Source organism: Equus caballus, chromosome 7 (assembly GCF_041296265.1).
Source record: "Equus caballus isolate H_3958 breed thoroughbred chromosome 7, TB-T2T, whole genome shotgun sequence".
Classification (NCBI taxonomy): Eukaryota; Metazoa; Chordata; class Mammalia; order Perissodactyla; family Equidae; genus Equus; species Equus caballus.
The window spans coordinates 26,027,524-26,045,988 of NC_091690.1; the positions used below are offsets into that span (position 1 = coordinate 26,027,524).

The 18,465-nt window shown below is 54.0% G+C and overlaps 1 protein-coding gene across 5 annotated transcripts in view; it reads right to left on the reverse strand.

Moving 5' to 3' along the window:
* DSCAML1 (DS cell adhesion molecule like 1) overlaps positions 1-18,465 on the reverse strand; it is a 339,853-nt gene that overhangs the window by 85,739 nt on the left and 235,649 nt on the right. For all 5 annotated transcript variants that reach the window (XM_070272833.1, XM_023644895.2, XM_023644893.2 and 2 more), the window contains 3 exons: positions 10,589-10,735; positions 4,623-4,901; positions 859-1,134 (listed from right to left, as the gene is read on the reverse strand). In XM_070272833.1, coding sequence (XP_070128934.1) covers positions 859-1,134; positions 4,623-4,901; positions 10,589-10,735 — 702 coding nt within the window. The remainder of the gene's footprint in view (positions 1-858; positions 1,135-4,622; positions 4,902-10,588; positions 10,736-18,465) is intronic.

An 18,465-nucleotide genomic window follows, 5' to 3' on the forward strand; every position in this document is an offset into this window, starting at 1 on the left:
CCCATGTGGGAGCCTGATGCCCATGGGGCTTGCCTGGGTTTGGTGCCTCTGTTACTACAGTGAAAAATCATCAGAGGCAATAGGATTATTTTGTTTTGTTTCCTTAGCAACAAAGGAGCTGGGGAACCTCTAAATTTGTTGGTAAGGATGGGGCCTCTGCTAAGCCTCACTATATCTTTGTGCAAAGAAGAAAAAGGTGCCTCCTCTGTGGGGTCACAGCCCAGTGCCAGGCCTCACGGCACGGCAAGTGGAGGGCAAGCTGGATGTCAGTCCTTATTCACCCTCTTGGTTGGGCACTTTGTGCAGTGAACAACCTGAACCACCATACACAGCTGTGCTGAGTGAGGAACCCTGGGTGACCGCAGCTTTACGGGGAGAGAAGCAGGCAGAAACCCGAGTCCCTGGTAAGAAACAGGGCCTACGGTGAAGAGGCCTCAGGCAGAGAGAGGATTTAAAAGTCCGGAGGCTCCTGGCACTCTTCTAGGAAGGGAAGGGCCTCTGGGATGGAAAGCCTTTGAGATTCTAAAGAAGATCCTTTAATAGTGAAGTCCTAGTAATTTTGGAGGGCAGAGGCAACACAGTATGATAGCTAAGAGACCCAAGCTCAAATCTGTGTGACCTCGGGCAAGTGACCGAAGCTTCAGTATCCTCAACTGCAAAATAAGTAACAATAAAAAAATGATCTGCACACGGGGCTCCTCGGAGGTTGAAGTAAGATAGTGCGTCTGCCTGGTGCGTAGAAAGCGCTAGGTAAACGCCTCCTATCAGGAGCAGAGGTAGGGAGCCCGCGGCGGGCGCCTCCGGTAGGGGCTTTGGGAGCCCTGAGCCCACCCCCCTCTCCCCGCGGCTGCAGCTCACCCTCAAGCACGATGATGGCGAAGTCCTGGGCGGTCTGGGCCTTGCGCGTGGCGAAGCACTGGTAGGCGCCGGAGTGGCTCTTCTGCGCGGAGGTGATGAGCAGGGTCTCGTTGCTGAGCCCGCGGATGGAGATGGCCTCGTCGGGCAGCACCAGCTCGGTGTTGCGGTACCAGCGGATGGTGAACTCCGTGGAGCCCATCAGGGCGCAGGAGAGGATGACGGTGCTGCCGATGCCCGTCTTCAGCTTCTTTGGTGTCAGGGTCACGTGAAGGGGGTCTGGGCCGGGCCGGAGAGAGGTGAGGGGAACCGCGAGGAGGAAAAGAAAAGAAAAAGGGCTTACTGTGGGTGGAGTGTGGCTGGGGGTGGGCCGTGGTCACAAAAGGCCCTGGGAATCAGGAGGCCCTGGTTGTGGGGGGACTGGGAGTACTGCATGCCCCTCTCTAGGCCTCAGTTTACTCATCTGTTAAATGGCAGAGTCAGGCCAGAAGCTCTCTCTGCATTTCTTATGATGCCCTGTGCTTTCTTGATGTGCATCCCTTACCCCGGGGTGGGGGTGGGGGGCGGTTCTCTGAACTCCGTTCAACTCGTAAGGAAGATGGAGCTTGACAGCTCGTCATCCTCCCTGTCACTCACCCCAGAAACCAGGGAGGCACCCTTGGCCCAGCCGCCTGTCTCCCAGACCCATATGGATAACCAGTCGCTACCTTCTGCTGGTCTGACTTTCTCTCTGTGCACCAGTCGGTCCCTGCTTTTCGTCTGACCGCCCCTGCTGTGCTGCAGGCTGCAGCTCCTGGCCTGGACCCATGCGGTACCCTCCTTCTTGCCTCCCTTCTCCCGGTGTCCATCTATCCCTCCTCCACGCTGCAGCCGGCCACTGCCCTGCTCAGAACTTCCACGGCGCTCAAAGACTCAGCATGGCATTCAGGGCCGTCGAGGCCCTTGGGGACCTGACCCCTCCTTCTGTTGTTACCTCTGCTGCACAGCAACCTGCCTGTGGTTCCTGCACATCCTGGGCTACTTCTTGCCCCAAGGCCTCTGCCTAGAGCTCTGTTTTCTTTGCCTAACTCCCACTCATCCTTCACACTAAGCTCAAGTCATCTCCTCCAGGAAGCCTTCCTGGACATCACTTCCCTCCCAGGCTGGGTTAAGGACCCCTCTTCTGGGCCTTTCTGTGTGTAACTGACACTGCTCTAAGCACGTGGTCTTTTAAGCCCCTCTTTGTGCCTGTCTCTCCCTCTGGACTGTGAGCCACTTGACAGCAGGGTAGCGTCTCTCATCTTTCCATCCCTACGGCTGCCTGAGTCACGTTTACTGATTGTCTGCCTGGCTGGCTGGTGACCCACCCCAAGCTGGCCTCTCTCCCCTGATCTCCATGGGCTTGGTGTTCTATGCAAGAGGCTGAGGGCTGCAGGAGCCTGGGACCCCCAGTGAGGCAGCCTGCAGGATGGGGGGATGGCAGGCCCCGGCTAGGTGGGGTACAGTCACATCACACACGAGTCGACTGATGCGCGGCTGTCCCTGCTGGCTCCCAGGGCTGCTGCTGCTCAGGAAACGTCAGAGCACCAAAAGGCGGGTGGCATCCTGCTTGTCCTAGTCACCAGCCAGGGCTCCAGGGCTCTGCCAGCCAGCCGCTCTGAACTCACTGCCCCTGCACCGGCTTGGTGGCAGGATGCGCCTGGGGGGGGGGGGGCGGTGGCTAGGAAAAACATTGCTTTCTTGTCCATGAAGTTGGCAGAGAGGGGCAGTCAGAGAGGATGGAAGACAGAGAAAGGCTATGTCACTTCCCATTGAACCTGGTTGTCCAGCCAAGCCCAGTGTGAGGGACGGTGGGAGCTGAGCATCAGAGGAGGATCAGGGCTACCTATGCATACGGGGCAGTGGGGTGTGCACACAGCTGGAGGCAGTTACTTATTGTAGAGCTGTGAGCGTGTGCTAGGATGTGAGCATGTTAGGGTGGAGAAAAGTGCATGTCTGTGTATGTGCACAGGCACTATTACACGTGTGCATGTGTGTACGGGGAAGTGGGCGTGTCAACTTTTAACACATCTGCCTGTGTGCATTTAAGTACCTGCTGGCCTGTGTGTGCTGGGGCAGGAGCTGTGAACACCAAAGTACCCAGTCAGTTGCTAATTCCCCAAGGATTGGGGGGTATGTTGCCCTCCTCACCTGTTCCCTGGGACAGTGTGTGTGTGTGTATGCAGGTGTGAGCATGAGTGTGTGGTGTGTGTATAGCAGGAGGGTGGGGGAGGGGGTGAAGGTAATATTAGACCAAACCATTTTGGACAGTGCTTAGGGCGAAAAGGGGTGGGTACCAACTCCTGTCCTTCTGTCTGCCTGCTCCGAGCTTTAGGGCTTGTCTGTGCATGAGGAAGCCCTAGGCCCTGAAGTGGGCCGGTGGCATTTTAACCCAAGCATTTGTATCATGCACTGTCACTCCCAGAGCGCTTCCTGGGGCTCTTTCTGCTCCTCCAGCTTCCGGTGAATTCGCTTGGGAGGGCTTCCTCCCAGCCCTGCGGATAAACGCACTCCACCCATCCAGACCTCTTCACTGTGGGGAGGACACTGGGCACACATCTGGGCTGAGGGTGACAGGACACCAGGCCCAGGAGGCCAGCCCAGGAGGGGGCAGGCTCTGTGGTTCTCTGGCCCACCCAAGGGTCCGCAGTTTGGCAGCTCTCTGCTCATGAGACAGGTGGTGAGGTGGGAGGAGAGCTTCAATCTCTGTGGCAGAGGGAACCTTCTGTAGGATGGGGGTGGGACCACCTCTGGACAGCCTCCTTCACTGCCTGGAGGAAACGACCCTCAAGATGCCATCAGGTACCACCTTCAGGGCCTCACAGGAGTGAAATTCCCTGAAGCTCTCTGAATCCCAGCCCCCCTGCTGCCAGCACCTTCCCTGCAGCCTAGAGAGCAGGGAGCTCAGAGAGTCAGACTCTGGATACCTGAGCTGGAATGGCCTCTTCATTTTACAGATGGGGCAACAGAGGCAGGGTCACATAAGGGAGGGGCAGGAGTCGGGGGTAAAGGAAGCCCCTAACTTTCAAGAATCTTCCTTCAGGGCTCTTTTCTGGCATCAGCCCCATTGCCTCGACTTCTCTGCCCGCTCGGGGGCTCAGCAGCAGTAGCAGCAGGGGTCTGCTAAGGCCCCCTGCTCTCCCTCGGGGCTCCCTGGACCCCTGGGGCTCTGGGATGGGGGAGGAACAGGAAGGACCAGAGCTGATATCCAGCTGGCAGGTCCTGGAAAGGCTGGCTTGGTTGTTTACACCCAGTGCCTGATCTGACCGATCAGTGCCCCTATCAATTATTCTAAATATTCTGAATGTCGCCTCGGATGGGGTACATATGTCCTCTCTAATTGATTAACATCAGCATTGTTTTCTTTAATACAGACACCGCCTCCTCCCAACAAGCCAGGAAGCCCTGTTAACCTCTCTCCATCACCCTCATCATCCCTTCTGACCCACGTGACCTCTGGGAGGTCGGAAGGCCAGGATCATTACCCTATTTTTCAGAAAAGGACATGGAGGCAATGATCATGGTTAGGTGATTTGCCCAAAGTCAGTCTGATAATGCCAGAACCAAAAGGCAAGTCTTCTGATTTCAAACCCAGAGGTTTTCCCAGGGCACCAAACTGCCTTCCTCAACCAGGGGATTATCCCCTGGAGCCAGCCAGAGGCAGGGGCAGCTGCCCCCATGCCCCTCTCTGTCACACTGTGGTGCTCTCAAAGGTTACTGGGGCTGGAAGAGGGGCATCCTGCACTCACCGATGACCGTGAGGGTGCCTGTGGCCTCTGCTGAGCCGAAGGTGTTGGTGACCTCACAAATGTAGGTGCCGCTGTCCTCGGTCCGCAGGTCACTGATGGTCAGCCCCGTGATGTGCTTGGTCCAGCGGCTGTCAGCTGGGAGAGGCCGGCCGTCCTTAAGCCAGCGGATGGCAGGGATGGGGTAGCCAGAGGCGGTGCAGGGCAGCTCCACGGTGTGGCCAGCCCACACTTCCTGGGAGTGGAAGCCGTCCAGGATGGTGGGAATCGACTCGGCAGGGTCTGGAAGGCAGACAGCATCAGCAGCCCCAGCCAGCCCTGGGTGGGGTGCAGGGGGTGAGGGAGGGAAGGCAAGTACCCAGAACAGGAACCTGCTGCCCACTGCCCAGAGTGAGCCAGACCCAGCGAGGGGGCTCACGTGTCTCCCTGAGCCTCAGATTCTGGCCCAAACTCTCCTACTCAGGCCCGATGGAGGCCCTGAGAGCTGTGATTGGGAGCAGGGGCTCAGGGGAGGAGAGGATAAGGCGGGCAGACTAGGCTAGAATGACAGACAGATAGACAGATGGAAAGAGGGAAACAGGGCAAGAGGAGCAGAGAGGGAGGGAGTGTGCATGAGAGCTCGTTTCATACCAACAGTCCCTGGAGTCTGGCCCAGACTCGGGAGCAGGGACCCCCTGGATAGGAGAATCATGGCATCTTGAGTTTGCACTTCTTGGTAAGTCTCGGTCTGGGCCTCAGGCCAGACTGGGGGTGCCTCTCAGGATGGGGGAACAATCCGCCTGCCCCGTCCTGTCTTCTCCCACCTGCGATCTGGGCAGACCCCCAGAAGGCCAGTGCATTTCCTCTGGAGCCCAGGATTCCAAAGGGAAGCCTTCTGGGAACCACCTCCCTCCCCGCCAACAATTCTCCTCGTTTGGCATTCTCAAACCAAGAGAAACCAGTGACTGGGGGACCTGTGCCCTAACCTGCAGAAGATTAAGGCCCCAGTTCTCCATGAAAGGCCTCCCTGGGTTTTCTGCCCACTGGGGGCCTCCCCTGCTGTAAAACCTCCTTCGGCCCCCTTTACTTACATGATACAGCCCACACTTCTTACCCTGAACCCCCAGGCCTTCTTTGGCCCAGTCCCAACCACGTCCTGCCTAGCCTGCCTCCACTGCTCCCCTCCCCTCTCATCTCAGCAGTTGTCCACTGTGGTGTGCTGCGCCATCACCCTGTCGCCCACCTGGGTGCCCAGCCAGCTCACTCTGCTCAGCCACCTCCTAGTCATCATCCACAGACCAGCTTCAATGTCGCCCCTCTGGATGTCTCCCCCAGGCCAGTCTCGCTGGACTCCCATAGCATTTTCTTTTTCTTTCATTTTATTTTCAAACAACCCTTTCTTTTTAAAGAAAAATTTAAAAAGTGTAATATATGCACATGGCAGAAGTTCAGAAAGTATACAAGAGTATAGCATGAAGGGAGTCTCGCTCACCCCTGCCCCTGCCCCCCACCCATTTCGCTTCCCAGAGGCCACCACTGTCGCTGCTTCCTCCACGGCCTTCCACCACCAGTCAGCACAGGCCCTGGGAGGCCGCGAACAGGTTGAGGCTGTCTCCCGTGCCTGGCACAGAGCAGGGGCCATGGAGCCATTACTGTCTGGGGGAGGATGAATGGGGCCCTCAGGCGCAGGGTGGGCCGGTGCTCTGATTTCTCCACCCTGACAACTTGATAGGCTTACAGACTAGTAGAGCTGGCTTAGGGACCTTGGAGAGCACAGAGGCGAACTCTGAGACCAGAGAGGTGCAGTGACCTGCTCAGGATCACACTGCAGAGCCAAGATCAGAAATCAGGTCTCTCCGCGCCCTTGCTCCGTCAATGGGACCCGAGACGGAATAATCTAATACTGAATTTTGCCCAAGAGTGAATAGTGGGCGCGGCTGACCCCCGTCTATGTCCTCCTTGACTAATGGGAAATTTCCTCTGTCCTCAGCTCGTCTGCCTTGGAGAGGGCTGGGCTAGGAATTCTCCTCTCTGGGGAAAGACCTTCCAGAAGACTCTGCTCCCTTCCCACCTTCCACTGCTTTTCAGAAGGAGCCGGGCGGGGCATCATGAGACCTACGTGCAGGTCCTGCCCGGGTCACTGAGAAGCTGTGTGACCTTGGGTGAGTCGGATGATCTCTCAGAGCCTGAGTTTCCTCGCCTGCACGGTGGAGGTGACAGTGCCGCCTCCAGATCTCGGAAGGTTGTTGTCGGCAGCAACGGCAAATGTGTGTCACGGAGCTTGACGGATGCTATATCACTATGCAGATGTGCCCGGCAATTACTATTCTTCGCCCGCCCTCCCTGCCTGCCAGCTTCTGTGGCCTCTTCCCCCCCACAACCCCGTGGGAATGGTCGGGATAAACAAACCCGGTGCCAGGGAAGAATTACTCAATGTGACACTTAATTGATGCAAAATACACAAATTCCGTGGCACACCGCAGAATTTACAAGCGGAGGGGCCGACAGGGTGGTGGAGGAAGGGGAGGGGGGAGAGAATTAATCACCGAGTCTCAGGCGTGAAATTAAATTCTGAGGGAAAGAAACCTCTTTCATTACTCCGGAGCAGAAGTAAAATGCTGCGGTGTGTACTGGCGGCAGCCCGGGGGGCTCAGGCGCTGCTGAGGGGCTGGGGCAGGGCTCCAGGAGACAGATGGCCCAGCCCTGAGAAGCCTCCGGGGGGCGTGTTGGAGCTGGGGATGGGCTGGGTGGGGGTCGGGGCACCCCGAGGAGGCTGCTGTACCTGGCATTGTCCTCCGCGAGCTTGGGAGCATGGCCCAGTCGCTCAGCCTCTCTGGTCACTAGTTTTTCCCTCCTTTATAAATGTGGATGATAATGCCTATTCCACATGAAAGCACTTGGTAAGCTCTAAAAAGCACGTAGGTGTACAGAATGGTTGTTATTAGGTTGTATTTTTGGTGGCCCAGACTATTCTTGCAACTGCCTCCTCTTATCTTGGACAATACAGAAAAACGAAAGTTGCTTCTCCAACGCACACACACTTTGGAAATGCAGTAGGAATAATAAGGGAGCAACGACAGAACGATGATAAGCGCCACCATCAAAACAGCAGCTCCTCGCCACTGGGTGCTTCCTGGGAGTTAGACACCACACTAAGCTTTTTCCCCACGGTACCCTATTTAACTCTCATGACAACCCTGTGGAGGACCTTTTGTCACTCCCATTTTATAGATGAGGAAGCCGAGGTTTGGAAACACGATTTATTTTGTGGCAGGTTGCACAGCTAGTGAGGGGGGGAGGCTAAGACGGGGACTTGGGCCTGATTCACGAGCCCTTTTTCCAATATACTTCACCATGGCCCATCCCCTTCCCTCCCTCCTCCTTTATCAAACACTTTGTGAGGACTGAAGAGCCACAGCTATGGTTGCTGCCCTCAGCAAATGACCAACGACAAGGTGCTGCCACGTGTATCCTCTCACCCCTTCCTCTTGCCTCTATGCCTGGGGAGAGGGTGAGGTGGCCGTCCCTTGGGGGTGTGCCGGGCTCAGACCCCCTGAGCCACTGGGTGCCTTGGCAGGACCCAGCTCTCAGGACTCCCCAGCTGCATGTCTCCATGCCTAGATTCCAGCTGTTGGCCCAGAGCTTCCTGCCAGGGAGGGACCACACCCTTCTGGGACACCAGCCTCAGAAGCTCAAGGGGTTCCAGTCTCTAAAGACTGATACATTTCAGCTGAAACCCACGCCCAGCCTTTCCCATGACTGATCCCCACCCGCCATCCTGGGAGTGGTCCTGAAATGTGAGGCTGGAGGCTGAGGCCTGAGCTCCCTGACACCCATGCCCCCCTGCACGGCCTCCTTCCAGGATCTGTTGCATTTTTGCCGAGACAAGCAGCTTGCAGATCGCCTTGTCATATCACATCACATCAGGGCCTGTGTCACTCCACGGGGCCCTTCCCCTTGGCTCCCCTCCGTTCCCTCCTCCTTCCTTTAACTCTCTTTCACGCTGTTGCTGTCGTCTCCTGTCTTTGTCTCTCTGTGTAGTTTCTCGGTTCTGTTTCTCCCCCAGTCTCTGCGTGGCGTTCTCATCCTCTTCCTCCCCTCCCCTTCTCACAGCAGGTGGGGAATGAAGAGCCGAAGGAGAAGGGCTGACATATCCTCCAGTTGAAAGAGTATCTTTTTTGAGGAATGCCTGCTTGTTCCCCCCAAAAGCTGGAGGTGAGATTAGTAAGATGAAGGGGCTAACTACTCGTGTAAGAGAAAGAGGCAGCCCTGCAGGAGGGGTTTCTGTGCCTCTCCCGCATCATAGGAGAAGCATGCAAATGAGATGCAAAACACCATACAGACAAGTCCCTGTAATTTGGAAGGGAACCACTCCGACACATTTGGGAACAGGGCTGCAGATTCCAAAGTCTAGCCACAAAGATGGGGCCACACAGTGCAGCTCTCTCTGCTCCCCACATGACAGCACTGATTCCCTTGGCATCAGTTAATTCCACAGATATTTATCTAGCACCTACTATGAGCCAGGCAGAGGGCCAGGCACTGGAGACGCAGGGGGAATCAGCCCCATGTTCGCCCCCCTGGCTCCTGCTCCCCTGGTCTTGCCTCCAAATGCTTCTGGCAAATGAGACGGGGTCCTGGATAAAGTCCTCACCAAACCACAGAATGTCAGAGGCGCACGCAGTCAGAGCGGTCACATGCTCAAGCTCCTTTCCAGGGGCCCAGAGGGGTTGCGTGGTTTGGTGAGTCTGGTCCCCAAACCTAGGCGTTCTGACTATCATTTCATCCTCCTTCCAAAAGCCACTCCAACCCCACCCCCTCAAGAGCAGAGATTTTCAAATCGCAGGTCACAAACTGTTAGGAAGTTGTGAAATCCATTTGGTGAGCTGCAACCAGATTTAGATAAATCAAAATAGGAGAGAATAGAATAGAGAACATGAGAGTGCATTGCAATGCGTGTCGTAGGAGATGCCAGCGTGCACGGCATAGGTTAGGATAAAATCGTCTGTCTGTGGGCCACTGTCAAGAGAATTTGACGAGCACTGCTCCAGAAGGCCCTCCTGGGGCGGCATCATGTGCCCTTCCTTACTCTCTGTGACGGCGGCACATACGTTGTGTTTCAATTGGCCCCTTCCGTGGGGGTCTGCAGCTGGAGGATGCTGGGGGCAGGGGGCTTGGAGTGAGAATCCTGGCTGCGCCTCCGACTGGTTAAACAGTTTGGGCGAGTTACTCGGCTTCCCTAAGATCTGGTTTTCTTGCCTGCAAAAGTAGGGAGGGCAGCGCACACCTCACAAGGCTGTGTGGTGCCCAACAGGCCGCAAATGAATGAAATCTCAGGCACACGGGGGGATGCAGTAAATATTAGCTTCCATCCCTTCTAAGAAGCTATAACCAATCCAGAATCAGAATCCTCTATTTAACGAAGAAATTATATTCTGTTTATGAATTATATTTTTTTTATGAATTATATTCTGAATTATATTCTGCCTACTTTCAAATGTTGTGAGATGGGCTACAACAAGAGATACACAGGTGCTCATAAATAGATAAAACAGAATCTTAAAAAACACTTAGAGACGTGAAGAGATACAAGAACCTCCCTAATCTAATCTATTCCAATCCAATCCAATCTATGTTACTATGTTTGAGCATCAGATTTCTACCTATGAGCTTCCTGGCAGCAAAGGCAAAAAGAGGAAAAGAGGATGGGTCCCATAACCCTTACTGTTTGACAAGTGGTAGCATATCAGTTCTTTAGGAGAGTTAAGCTTCTTCAGGTACAGACTCCTCAAAAGAATTCACCTGTGGAGTCTTTATACGAAGGACACCCAAAACCAAACTAGACAAGGTCTGCCCCAAGCGGCTTCTGTACCCGTGTTCCTTAATCTCCGTCTCCGAGTCCCCTGTGTACACAGTGGACTCCCCAGCCCGTGGTGTGGACGTGCCCAGTCCCAGGGCTGGGTGGCACCCTCACCCCGGCCCTCGCCTACCTGTCACGGAGAGACGGGCCCCGTTGCTCTGCCGGGTCTCCCCACTGTACTTGTGCTTGGTGATGCAGCGGTAGGTGGAGAGGGCGTCCTCCTTCTGCACGTCGGAGATGTACAGCCCGCCGTGGGAAGTAATAAAAAACCTGTTTTCTGGAGACACAATCACAACATAGTCCGTTACTCCCCCAGCTGGCACGCCATCAGAAGCAACCTGGGCCAGCAGCTGGCCTGCTCCCAGGCCAGAACTATTGCCCAGGGAGGGGAGGCACCAGGGAAAACGAGAGAGTGACGTTGTTGCAGCCTTGAAGGCAGTGGAGCATCTCCAATAGATGAAGATATTCTACATGTAAACAAATAGGAATTAAGGTAATTATTCTTTTAGGTGTGGATGCTTCAGAGTTTTACAGAAAGACATTGGGCTTTAGAGTCAGACTGATATCTGGGTTCAAGTCTGACTTGTCCACTTATTAGCTGTGTGGTGTTGGGAAAGTTACTTAACCTTTCTGAGCCTTGTCTGTATAATGTGGTGCAAATAACACTTCGTAGAGTGGATGTAAGGATTGAAAAAATAATAAAGTGTCTGGTACACAGTAAGTGCTCACTTAGTGAATATTAGTCCTCATCTTTCCTAACTCTTTGCAAGAGTTTGCAGAGCTCTTTTGCATTCATTGCCTATTTGTTTTCACAGCTGCTTGAGGCGTGGCCTCCATTTTCAGGTCACACAGCCAGTACGTGGACTGGACCACAGGCCTTCCGGCTCCCAGCTCTCCCTCTGCACTGAGCCCAACACAAGCCTAAGTCATTTTTCTCAATTTTAATCATTTATTCACTCAAACCACTATTGAAGCTAAGCAACACTAGGAGTGGGGACATGGAGATGCAGATACATGATAATAATTCAACAAAGGCTTCTCGAACACCCGTCTTGTGCACGGCAAAGCTGCAGACGCCGCACTGTACTTTCCCGCCCCCTCCACAGTCCTACTGCCAGGACTCGGCAGGGAAGCCAGGACGACAGGCCGCAGGCCCCCTGTTTTGCTGAGTCTGACATATGACTCCACCCAGAGGTGGACTGGATCTCCTTGTCCAAGGCCCTAAGGCAAACCCTGAACTTGAGCTAGTCAGAGCTGACTGAAAAAGGGGAGAGGTGGACTCGAGCGCTGGGGAGGGGCTGGCATGGGCCCCTGGGCTCCCTGAGCTCACGGTGGTGTCCTCGCACCCACGACCCAGCCGGACTGAGGCTGAGAAGCGACCTGTGGATCCCTCTGTGCTCCGGGCCTTCGCTGCTTCCCCGAGGCACAGAAGACCCCGGGCGGCTGTTTCCCCCGGGCACAGCCCTAGGCATCGGCACAGTGACGTGACTTCGAAGGAAGCTGCCGAGGAGAGGGTAACGCTGACCCCGCAGTAAGGACCGCTAACCCTGGAACGTTGGGCCATCAGAGGGAAACGGTTTGGGCAGCCCCATGCCCTTCAAATCCTGTCATTTAGATGTCCGATTCCTCCCCCCCCGGGGGCTGAGTGACCCCCTCAACCAACGACAAGAGCTCTGATACTGGCTCACTCTTCCGTCAGGAGTATTCTGTGATCTCCCACCCCTCGGAGCACAAGTCCAGGATCTCAGCCACCGGGCGACAGGGACCTCACCAAAGGACACTTTCTGACAATGAATGCTATAGAAGTATAGGGTTGAGAAGCTGAATGTGCTTGACCACATCTTTGACAATGGATCTCCAACTTTCATTTGAATATCTCCAGGGCTGGAGAACTCACTACCTGGCTCAGTGGCCCATTCCAAAGTCAACAGCTCTGACGTTTAGAAAGATCTTCCTCGGTCACACTTGGTCTCCTCATAGCTCCCTCCACGGGTCATGGTTCCACTCGCTGGGGCCCTACAGAACCAGCCTAAACCCGTGCCACTGACAGCTGCCCTTACACAGCGGAAGGCAGCTAGTTGCCTTTGACTTCTCCTCAGGCTTGGCAGTCTTAGGATTTTATTTCATTGATTTTTTATTTTATTTTTTGAGGAAGATTAGCCCTGAGCTAACATCTGCTGCCAATCCTCCTCTTTTTGCTGAGGAAGACTGGCCCTGAGCTAACATCCATGCCCATCTTCCTCTACTTTATATGTGGGACGTCTACCACAGCGTGGCGTGCCAAGCGGTGCCATGTCCGCACCCGGGATTCGAACCAGCAAACCCCAGGCTGCCAAAGTGGAACGTGCACACTTAACCGCTGCGCCACCGGGCTGGCCCCAGGATTTTCTTTTTCAGTATTTATTTAATATGGTTTCAAATGCCTTCATCAATCTGGTTAGTCTCTGGCTGGTTAGTAAACTGGTTTATCCACAGTTCTCCTAATTCTCCCGCCCATACCCCTCATGTAGGACTAGACATATGTGGCCGGTGCTTTGCCAAGTGGTGGGGATCTGACAACTGGCCTTCGCTGACCAGGACAGGATGGAGGGGGGCTACCACCCCCACACTAAGCCCGCATTCATTTTTGGGGGGATGGAGGGGAGACAGGAGACAGCCCCATTACACCACTGCCTTATGCTCTGCTTGCACACAGCTAAAGCCCTGGTCTCGTGTCTGCGAGCCACTGCCAGGCCACTTTCCCTCTCTCTACTCTTGGACACCCAGCTATGTGGGCCCAGGTCTGGGACTTCACACGGGTCCCTACTGAGCAGCATCTTGTTGGGATCCGCCCATGAACACCCAGCCGTCTGGCAGCCTGCCAGGCCTCTGGAACACGGTGTGCAGACCCCCCCCAGACCCCCTCCAACACACAGACCACACTATGCAGAACCCCGCTCAGTGCTGTGGGTAAAAGACGAAAAGGAGGTGGGAGGGAGCCAAGCCTCACTGCCAGCGGTCGGAGACGACCCGGAGAAGCACAGAGAAGGTCTGGATCCCGCCAGACTCTGAATGTGCTGTTTTGGCTCCATGTTGTGACATCCCAAAGCCAAATGCAGAAGCTCTCCCGTCATTTATTATGTAACTGGGACTGGAATGCACAGCTACTGGAGAGTGTTTCTGCCAGTCAGAAGCCCCAGGGTCAGAGGCAGTGGGGCGGAGGGAGGAAAAACAGAAGAGACCCCAAAATCAACCCTGGCAGCCCACAGGTGTTCCAGCCTGGACGGCTTGGACCGTGCCCCCCCCGCCCCCAGCTCCAGCACCCCAGGCCCGCGGTGCCCTTGGCCCTCCTGGAATTGTAAGCTGGGGAGGGGTGCTGGCAGCGATGGTGGTGGGGAGCTGGGGTTTCTATGGCAACAAGCAGCTGCTGCATCTATGTTTCACATCCTTCATTGTCCTCATTTTCCCCCTCCCTGTCCCCCTCCTTGTGCATATTTAATTGCAGTAACATTTCCAGATACAGTGTATGGCTCCTGAAACAAAGGCGGGCCGCGGCCAGGGGGCTGCACAGCCCGAGAGAGGGGAAGGAGGAATCAGGGGTATTATGTTAATCCCCTCTGGGGGGGACTTGTGCAACATCAGTTCTGCATGTTTGATGAGAATCAGATGATGGGCCCTGCTGGGGACCGAAGGAGCAAGAGGCCTGTGGAGCCAGCAGTATGCGATGTTGAGGGGGGAGGCACAGCCAGCTGGTGGGGGGGTTCAGAGAGGCCTGGACTCCACAGCAGGCTGGCCTCCAAGGCTGGCTGTGGCGGGAAGCCCTGGTGGTCTGGCAGCCCACACTCCGCACCCCAGTGGGACGAGCTGTATCTGGACTGGGTAGAGGCAGCGACTCCACATCCTTGGCTCCTCCTCTTGGGCCAGGCTGGGTCCAGTCGGAGCAAGGACAGAGCGGCGGCCAGGACTTCTGCGTCTAGCTCCCATCCTAAGGCCATTTGGAAGTGAGTGTCTGGGATCATTTTTGGTTGACACCATAATAGGGGGTTACTAAGGGCCCACAGTGGCTCAGGGGCCAGGGGTGCTGGACATCGTAAGAAAGAACCGTTCCACCCCAATGCCAACAGTGTCCCCATGGATCTACAGTGCAGGTCACTTTCCCTGAGGCTCTAGGACTAGACATAGAGCCGTGTTTAAATGTGGACTCTGCCATTGGCACTGCTTGACTGTCACGTCTCAAAGGCTGTGGTATCATCTGTGAACACGTGCACGACAGAAGGTGCTGTGTGTGGTTAACGAATCCTTCTCTGCCTTTTATTACTACTACGAATACTCTGGCCTGCTTCACCGCCCTCTTTCCTGGTGATCTGGAGCAGGCCTCTCCTTTTTTTTTTAAAGATTTTATTTTTTTCTTTTTCTCCCCAAAGCCCTCCGGTACATAGTTGTGTATTCTTCGTTGTGGGTTCTTCTAGTTGTGGCATGTGGGACGCTGCCTCAGCGTGGTCTGATGAGCAGTGCCATGTCCGCGCCCAGGATTCGAACCAACGAAACACTGGGCCGCCTGTAGCGGAGCGCGCGAACTTAACCACTCGGCCACGGGGCCAGCCCCATCTCTCCTTTTTTTTTAAAGCTAAATCTTTATTGAGCACCTATTACATGTTAGGCCAAGGACTTTATAAACATTATCTCATTTAATCCTCACAACCTTTTGAAATGGATACTATTATTATCACTAATCAAAGCACAGAGAGGTGAAATAACCCACCCAAGGTCACACAGCTATAAGTGGGAGAGCTCGGACCATTAGTCCTCCTCCTATGCTCTTCCAAAGCTCTGTGTTGGACGACTCTCCTGGGAGAACAGCACCTCTCATAGGGACAAAGGTCAGCTGGCCTCCGCTTGGTTGCTTCAGTCAGTGGGGTGCTCACGACTTCATGAAGGAGGACTCATCCATCCAATTTAGTTTGGCTCAATTTGTCAAGTCTTGATGGAGCATCCCTAGGTCCCTGACTGGGCTCCATGGAGAAGGCTGGGATTGGTCTCTGCCCCCCGGGATTCCACAGTTAGAAGACAACATCCTTCCGCCAGGAAAGGTGCGGCTGTCTGTGCTGGGGGCTGGTGAAGGGTGGGAGAGGGCTCCATGGAAGCCATTAGTGAGAAGAGGGGGATGAAGAGGGCCCAGCCACCAGGTGTGGTGGGGCGAGCCCAGACTGGGCCTTAGGAGACCAGGTTGGAATCCTGGCCGTGCCACTGAGGATGGGGTGTGTACTGGGTTGAATAGTGTCCCCCCCAAATTAATGTCCACCGAGAGCCTGTGAATGTGACCTCATTGGAAACAAGATCTTTGCAAATGTAATCAAGTAAAGATGAGGTCACACTGAATTAGGGTGGGCCCTAAATCCACTGTGACTCCAATAAGAAGAGGGAAATTTGGACCCAGGCACACACACAGGGCAAAGGCCACGTGAAGATGGAGCCAGAGATCGGAGTGATGCCTCTACAAGCTGAGAAACACCGAGGACTGCTGGCAACCCCAGGTGCTGAAGAGGAAAGGCAGGGGCCTCCCCTGGAGGCTGCAGAGGGAACGGGCCCTGCCCGCACATTGGTTTTGGACTTCTGGCCTCCAGAACTGACACAACACATCCCAGTTGCTTCAAGCCACCCAGGCCGTGATGATTTGTTACTGTGGCCCTGGGACACCATCCGGGGTGATGTTAGGAGGGTCCAGTCTTCTCTCAGGCCCTCCATCTTCCCATCCACAAAAAGAGGGAGGAGCTGGAGTAGGCATGTGTTTTTAAGCATGTTTATACATTAGAATTATCTAAGGAGATTTCGAAATTAAACTCAGAATCTCTGGGGCTGTAGCCTGGAAATTGGTATTCTTAAAAGGCTTTCTGGGTGATGTAATGTGAGGCCAGAGCAGAGCACCGCTGGATTAGACAGACTCGTAAGGCCCCTTCCGTCTGACAGCTGATGACTCTATGATCGTACTGAACTTGTCTGAGTCCCATTTTTCGTTCAGGAAAATGGAGATCATAAATAGGACTGAAGTCACAGGGCTGTTGGGAGAATGAGAGGAAATACTGCAGGTGAAAGTCCCTAGCACGTGGGCCGCTCTGTCTCAGGTACAAGAACGGCTGGGGGCTGCCGCGGCTCTCGGCCCCTCCCCGGTTGGGCTTCCTGCAAATTCTCCCCCTTCCTCCTCGGGAGCTTGGAAATAAAGCAAACCCTCCTTGGCGATTCGGAGGCCCTGCACACAGGTGCCAAGTGAGCCGACAGCATCTTGTCTGTCTTTTTCTAAAAGGTCAGAGAGCTGGGCCTCGGAGACTCCCCAGAGCTGCAGGAGTCATGGAGACGTAATTGATAGAAACCTCGGGGCTCCGGGCAGCCCCAGGGGGCGGGACGGAGAAACACTGCCCTCCGCAAAGGTGGGCCCTGTCTCTGCCCTCAGGGAGGCGTGAGGGTGTTTGGTGGGGAGACGGTGCCGGTGGAGGAGGAGCGGGGAGCTGAGGGTTTTCGGGAGGGTGTGAATTGGACAGCTCCCACTCCAGCCTCTAGTGAGGGAAGGGAGTTACCGAATGAAGCAGGGACAGTGGCTTCCTAGCTGGCCTCCTGCTTCAGCCCTGCGCTGCCTCCATCCGTTCCCAACACGCAGCCAGAGAGATGCTTTAAAACCCACGTCATATCGAGAGGATCCTTTGCTCGTGACCCGCTGATGGTGACCACACTAACTCAGTGTGAAAGCAGTGCTAGTTACATAATAGGTGCTCCATAAATATTTCCAGAATGAACGAATGAATGAAACTTCCCAACCCTCTAAGGTAGTTTTATCCCCATTTCACTCATGAGGAAACTGCAGCTCAGAAAAGTCAGATCCCAGCTCTAAACTTACCTCCTCCAGGAAGCCTTCCCAGATTAACCCACTCCATTTCTGCATGTTTTTAGATCTGGCAAACCTCTTGTCACTGCTCCTCACTGTTTCTACTATATCCGTATTAGTCTTTTTAAAATAATTATTTTTAAGCATTCAAAGGCAAGATTAAACAATAGGACGGTTCCTCAAAAAATTAAAAACAGAATTACCATATAATCCAGCAATTCCACTGCTGGGTACAGACCCCAAAGAATTGACAGTTGGGTCTCGAAGAGTTATTTGTTCACCTGTGTTCACAGCAGCATCATTCACAATGGCCAAGAGATGGAAGCAACCCAAGTGTCCACCGATAGAAGAACAGCTAAGCAAAATATGGTCTATACCTACAATGGAATATTACTCAGCCTTGAAAAGGAAGGACCTTCTGACACCTGCTACAACATGGATGAACCTTGAGGACATTATGCTAAGTGAAAGAAGCCAGTCACAAAAAGACAAATACTATGTGGTCCCCCTTATGTGAGTTACCTAGTGTAGTCACAGTCACAGAAACAGAAAGTAGCATGGTGGTTGCCAGGGGGTGGGGGAGGGGGAAATGGAAGGTTGTTGTGTAATGGGTATAAGGTTTCAATTTTACAAGATGAAACTGAACTTAAACGTTACTGAACTTGAAACGTAACACTTAAAAAGGTTAATATGGTAAATTTTATGTTATGTGTATTTCCCTACAATTAAAATTTAAAAAAACTTTAAGCCAAGATTATAAAGAATTAGAATGAGTGTCTTTGTGAGGTAATGAGTTTCCTGTCACCAGGGGTATTTAAGTAGAGGCTGAAGAAACACTTGGCTGAAATATTGAATAGAGGATTTAACATTGAGTGAGAGAACTAAACTGGGTCATCTTTAAGTTCCCTTCCCATGCAGTAATTGATAAATTCTTAGCTTAAAGAATGGCAGAGCTGCGAGAGCCCTCGGAGATCATCTACTACAGTGGTTTTAAAATCCGCGTGTGTGTGCTCATTTCCGCCCCAGGGCCTTTGCTGTGACTACTCCTTCTGTGCCTGAAATGCTCTTTCCTTGACTCACTCCCACCCTCGTTCAGGTCTCTGCTCAAATCCCAGCTCCTGAGGGAGGCCTTGCCTGACCCCTCCATCAAA